Raw genomic sequence first — 6,192 nt, 5'->3', positions numbered from 1 at the left:
TGGCGTCTTCGGCGTAAGGCGTGCAGTGTTGGGTAGGCGGAGAGTGAATTCCCAGGACTGGTCTGGAGTAAAGGGGGAGGACCCGGAATTTGGACCGGGACTGAAGGGACCACCCCTCACCTATAACAAAGGGGATCCCACTAAGTTTTGCCCCGGCAGTGGGACCTGGGATACGGCAAAAAAGCTGCCGGGGGTGGGGGTTGGGTTTGGGGTGGGGGTAGGGGACAGGGCCTTGGTCTCAGGAAGTGGCCCTGATTCTGCAGATAGACACCTAGGCCCTAATTGAAGTCCAAGTGAGGGCCCTGAGTGCTAATGAAGTGCCACCCTAATAGAGGTGGCAAAACAGTGTCTCTGCACTCATTTCTGCAAGGCACCAGGCAAGGGTAGTCACAGGTGGGGGGAGGCTGGAGGACTTAGGTTAGTGGAGGGAAGTGTCCCAAGTCCTGCCAGGAGTCAAGGTCAGAGACCTGAGTGAGGACTAAGGGAAACATCAACTCAAAAAAGTGGGGTCCCATAAATTCTGCCCCTTCTCACAGCCCTGGAAAGCCTCAGGGTAACGGTCAGGATCAGGTGCGCCGTTTATACCTCGGGAGTGCCAGAAAGCTTGTACTAATTGCGTGCCCCAAGTCTACTGAAGTAGGAGACCCAGAGCTTACAGGAATCAAGGTGAGGACCCTGAATGAGGACTGGTTGTGCCACTCACTGACCCAAGCAAGAAGAGACAACAGAGAGTCGCTCCTTCCTACTTGCAGCCCTGAGGAGCCCAGGCAAGGAGGTCAGGCATACATGAACTCTCCTTTCTTTTTGATGACAATAGGTTGCTGAGGGCCTTTGTCTGAAGAAAGAGGCATCAGATCAGCAGAGGCAGGTGTCCAGATCCTACTTAAGGACAAGGTGAGGAGCCTGAATGAGGTCTCAGGACCCTAATCCCAGAACAGAGTGGGCCTCCACAGAGCTCTTAGCACCAAGTGCCCCCTGGCAACAGTGGTGGGCTGAGGCATCACTTCACTTCCTTTTAGTGGATCTCAAGGAGATGAGTATATTGACTGGAGGTGTCAAATTTAGTGTAGCATATGGGAAGGGACCCAGGCCCTGCTGACAGTTGATATGATTGTCCTGAATGTGAAGTGAGGGGACACCCCCAACCGAGAGTAGAAGGGGATCCACAAGGAGTAGACCTGTTGCTGCTGCTCTAAGTCCTAGTATGCAACAGGGAGGGCTGGTAGGCTGCAGCCTGAGGCACATTTTAATTACTTCCGCAGGGTTATCAAAGGACAAACTGACCAGAAAGAACACGAGGCCTCTGAATTTCTAGAGCAGTGCTCTCACAGAAACCTGCAGAGGTGACCTTTTTAAAGCCAAAGTGGTATCTCCCTGCTGAAGGTGCTCATGCCCTGTCATCCTCTTTCCTCCAGGTTCCTGCCTCATCTGCTCTACTGCCCATATTCCTGCCTGCTGTCCCTGAGAACAGTCATCATGCCTCGGGGTAAGAAGAGTAAGCTCCGTGCCCATGAGAAACGCCACAAGGCCCAAGGTGAGACCCAGGGTCTCCGGGATGCTAAGGCCACTGCAGCCAAGGAGGAAAAATCCCCCTCCTCATCCTCTTCTTGTTCGGGGGTTATTACCCGGACACAGTCTGCTGCTAGGTCACATAGCACTCCCAAGAGGCCTCGGGGAGCCCTATCCACCACTGTGTCTGTAGGTGTTTCTCACCCAAGATCATGCAAAGGAGTCAATGGCAAAGTTGAGAAAAAGCAAAGATCCTCCCAGGCCCCATCCTCCACTGTGCAGTCTCGAAGAGTCTCTCTAACCAAGACGACCGGTATGTTGGTGCAGTTCCTGATGCAAATGTACAAAACGAAAAGGCCTGTTATGAAAGCAGATATGCTGAAGATTGTCAATAAAAAGTACAAGAATCACTTCCTTGGGATCCTAAGAAGAGCTTCTGTCAACATGGAGGTGGTTTTTGGTGTTGATTTAAAGGAAATTGATTCTGCCAAGCATTCTTATGCCCTTGTGAGCAAAATGGCCCTCCCCAACAATGGGAGGGTGAGTCGTGGTCGGGGGTTTCCCAAGACCGGTCTCCTGATGAATCTCCTGGGTGTGATCTTCATGAAGGGCAACTGCGCCACTGAGGAGGAGATCTGGGAATTCCTGAATAAGATGAAAGTATATGCTGGAAAGAGACACTTCATATTTGGGGAGCCCAGGAAGCTCATCACCCAAGATTTGGTGAAGCTTAAATACCTGGAGTATCGGCAGGTGGCCAACAGTGATCCTGCACGCTATGAATTCCTGTGGGGTCCAAGAGCCCATGCTGAAACAACCAAGATGAGAGTCCTGGAGTTTTTGGCCAAGGTCAATCACACAGTCCCCAGTGCCTTCCAGTCCCGGTATGAAGAGGCGTTGAGAGAGGAAGAGAGAGCACAAGCCACAGTTACCGTCAATGATAGCAGCAATGCCACAGCCAGTAAATGTTCCAGGGCCATGTCCAGAAGCTATTCCCACACCTAGTGAAGCTAAGGCAGATTTTCCACTTTGTGGTTGAAGAGGGCGGTCAGTGTTCCAAGTAGTGGAAGGCTGGGTGTGACTGGAGGGAACATAGTATATAATATCTTTGTGTTCTTGTTCTATATGGGTAATTTTAAGATTTATCTGTATTGGGGGGTATTTTTCAAATATTCCTTCTATTTAGCATTATAATCTAAGTTTATGAATGATATTAATCGCACTGTTTATCTGGTTTAAACGTAAAAGTTTTGCTGTTTTGTAGAACAAATTGAGAAAACTTCCATCTTTCAGTAATCAGATGCTAAGTCACTTGGAATTGGCATAATTTCCTTGAAAATGTGAAAAAACTCAGCAGTAAAATATGTGGAATCAAAAAATAGAACAAAAGAGTAAGATGGTCAATATTTGGTTTCCTAAACCCTTTGAACCTGTGTTTTATAAAATTAAAAGATAAATAACTGTATGTGCCTGGCTTATTCAAAAATGTAAAATTAAATCATAACAGATTAGACCCCAGACTCATAGGCTCACTTAGTCTGCCAATATTAATTGAGCTCCGTGCTAGTACTGGGAGAGCTAAGAAAAAGAAGATCTAGCAACTGATCATAAAATTGTAAGGTTGAGAAGTAACCACCATGTAAGAAAAATGATGATATACACTCTAAGACCAAAAGGATGAATCAACACAGATAAGAAGGGAGGGAGGTGGTTCCAGATGAGAGCAGTCAAGTGTGTATTACCTGATCAAGGCAGTGTCAGGCCTTGGGAAACTCCAAGTCCCTCAGTGAGAGGTAATTTTAAGTGGGGCTGCATAGTGGGCTGAATGAAGCTGTAGGAGTGGTGAGCAGGGGCCAGACCCTTAGATAGTGCCTCTCAGAGTTGAGAGACAAAGTCTGGAATGGGAAATAGTTCTTAACAGTTACTTTGGTATCATGGATAAACCAGAGAGAATCTCCACCAGAGACAGGAATGGAAGGTGTCCTGTGCTCTTGTCCCGGTGCAGCTGAACATAGTGCACGAACTAGATGTACTATGCATATCATCTCCAGAAAGTTTCTGAGAAATAAGGGTGATACTCCCTTGAGGTGAGTTTCCCAGAAGCCACTGTGCTGACACTCTTTGCCCTGACCTGGGGAATCCTGAGCCCATTTTATTAAAAGGGTAGTAAATTAGGTTATCTTATGTGTAATTTGGCAAACTCTAGGCAAGATCTAGATTTTTTGGATAGTGGTTAAATGAATAGAAATAGAAGTGGTTTAGGGGGAAGGGCAGCTGAGAGAGAGGGAAGTTTTTGGTTCTTGAAACATTTTAGAAGCTTTATGTTGCATTCACTGAAGAAGTCTACCTCACACTGACATTGAATGATTTATCATATAATGGGAAAATATTACTTAGTTTTCCTTGCTAAGCAGCACTTTGTCTGATAGGGTTTCCTTTTTTCCTAGAATGTGGCATAATCTCTGACATCTCCTCGATTGGAAAATAAATCCCAGGGTAGTGGACTGTAATGTAAGGGGACAAATTAATCATAATAAGAACTGGCATTTTTAGAAGTCTCAGTACATTTCAGGCACTTTACATACATTATACACATTCTACCAGTCCTACAAGACAGAGCTTATCAAACCCACTATGCAGATGAAAAGCCTGAAGCTCACAGAGTTTGGTAACCTGCCCAATTTCACATGGCTAGTAATTAAGGGAACTGGGACAAGACCCCTTGTCTGAATTAGTGTAAAGCCCCCTCTGTACACACTTCCCAGCCTGAGGCTCACTGTGTCTCTTAATTCACTTTTCTTCTCACCGCTCCCAAATATATCTCAGGTGATAAAAAGAAGGATTCTGTGCCCAATTTGCTGGATTAGAATACATAACAAGAGCAATAAAAATACCAAAATGATTGAGACGTGTGAATTAAGGAGAGAAAGATAATATTTGGTGAAAGTATGATCACATATGCAAAGTCAGGTAACCTCAAAAGATCATGGGCTCAAATTCTGTCATCCTGGACAGCCCTTTCCTTTTAAAAGAAAGTTAAATGTTTTTGAACAGAAATACATAAGAGCCTAAATCTGGCTGGCAAAAAAGAAAGAATAGATCAATGTGTTTTTTTCTCTGAGTGTACAGCATCTGTCCTGGGGCCTCTGCCCTGTGTTTTAGCTTCCCTATCTTACACCACTGCTGGGACAGGGATATCTTCTCTCCAGGATTTGTCTTAGGGAAACTGGTTAAGAGTTTGTAGGGATGTGGCATGTCCCAGGAAGTCTGTAATTAAGGGACAGGAGTCAAGATAAAACCCCTATATAGGAGGACTGGGGAGAGCACCATGCCAGGCAAAGTTGACAGCTGAGCATCTCCTCACTTACTCTTCAAGGCTCTCAGGGACTTGTGAGTCCTGCCGTGAGGAGGGTGACCTCAGGTCGGCAGAAGGGGGAGGTCCAGTCTCTGACACATATGAAGTTGAGGACCCTGAACAAGGAATGAGGGAAGCACCTACCCAGAGCGGTGTGATCCATAGCCTTTCGACCCTGCTGGCAGCCCACAGAGTTTCCAAATAGTCTTGACAGGATGTGGCTGAACCCGATTTCTACTATGGAGGTTTCCAGGAGATTTCTGAGGCTGGCTGAGTCAGATCCATAAAGGGAAGATTTCCAAAGCATGCCAGGAATAAAGTGAGTACACTGAAGAGTGCAGGAACCACCAAACCCCTATCAGTGGGAACTGATCAGTATCCTCCCTAGAGAGATTCAGACATAAATGTCAGACAGAGGCACCCTCATATCCTCAGGAGTAAGAGAGAAGTGGGGGTCTTGGTGTGAGGGGGTCAGTCCCAGCTCAGCAGAGGGAGGACTCTTAGGCCTTCCTATGAGTCAGATTTGGGATCCCAAGATAGGACCCTGAGTAGGACAATTCACTGGTAGGGTCTCAACCAGTCTGCCACAGCTATCTCTCTTGAGAGACCATGGTCAGTTGCCAGATGAGGCCACCCTCAGTTTCCCCTATTGGATCTCAGGGAGGTGCAGGTCTTTTATGAGGAGAGGACCTCAATTCAAGAAAGAAGGGATCCCCAGGTTCTGCTAAGAGCCAAATTAAGGAAACTGAGTGAGAGCTGAGGGGACCACCCACTCCTCAGTAGAGAGGACAACAGAGTCCAGTCCCTTGCACTCGACCTTTAACTTGCCAGGGCAAGAGACCAAAAAATGGCGGATTAGGGGTGACCGCCTTGCTCTCTGCTCCCAGAGTAGGAGGTGAAAAACGCGGACAGCCACACGCGAGTGAGCCACTCTCCCACAGGATCAGCTTCGCGAATCTGCAGAGAAGCAGCGAGGGACAAGCGGTGCTGCAGAAAAAAAAGGTGAACCGGAGAATCAACTGCAAATTCAGGCGAGCGCGGGACAAACAGCGGGGAGTGCAGCGTGGGACGGCCGCGCCCGTCCGCAGGCTGGCCGGGGCAGTGTGATCTGACCCACAGGAAGGCGACTCTTCCTCCACCAACCCCCACACCCAGGCAGGCAGGGAAGCTCCTGAAGTCAGTGCGAAGTGGTAGCACGGGCAGACAGGCGGTGGGGAGTGGAGACAGGAGCAGGAAGCATTTTGAACTCTCCTGTGCACGGTGCTAGGTCTGCTTCGGGTGGGGAGGGGCTGTTCCGAGCAGACACATCCTGGATCAGACACTTCCTG

General features: G+C 47.9%; 1 protein-coding gene across 1 annotated transcript; it reads left to right on the top strand.

Annotated features, from left to right (window-relative positions):
- Positions 1-1,476: 1,476 nt before the first annotated feature.
- On the top strand, positions 1,477-2,514 carry LOC105814721 (melanoma-associated antigen B3). Its single transcript, XM_012649798.1, has one exon. The coding sequence runs from the start codon at positions 1,477-1,479 to the stop codon at positions 2,512-2,514; it is 1,038 nt and encodes a 345-aa protein (XP_012505252.1).
- Positions 2,515-6,192: the final 3,678 nt, after the last annotated feature.

The sequence above is a fragment of the Propithecus coquereli genome, unplaced genomic scaffold (genome assembly GCF_000956105.1).
Source record: "Propithecus coquereli isolate 6110/MARCELLA unplaced genomic scaffold, Pcoq_1.0 Scaffold303, whole genome shotgun sequence".
Classification (NCBI taxonomy): domain Eukaryota; kingdom Metazoa; phylum Chordata; class Mammalia; order Primates; family Indriidae; genus Propithecus; species Propithecus coquereli.
Note: the sequence above shows the minus strand (reverse complement) of the source record. Positions and strands in the feature narration are given on the sequence as shown.

Bases quoted from the DNA above. Each gene is read 5' to 3' on its own strand.
- LOC105814721 (XM_012649798.1), top strand. From the start codon at position 1,477: ATGCCTCGGGGTAAGAAGAGTAAGCTCCGTGCCCATGAGAAACGCCAC.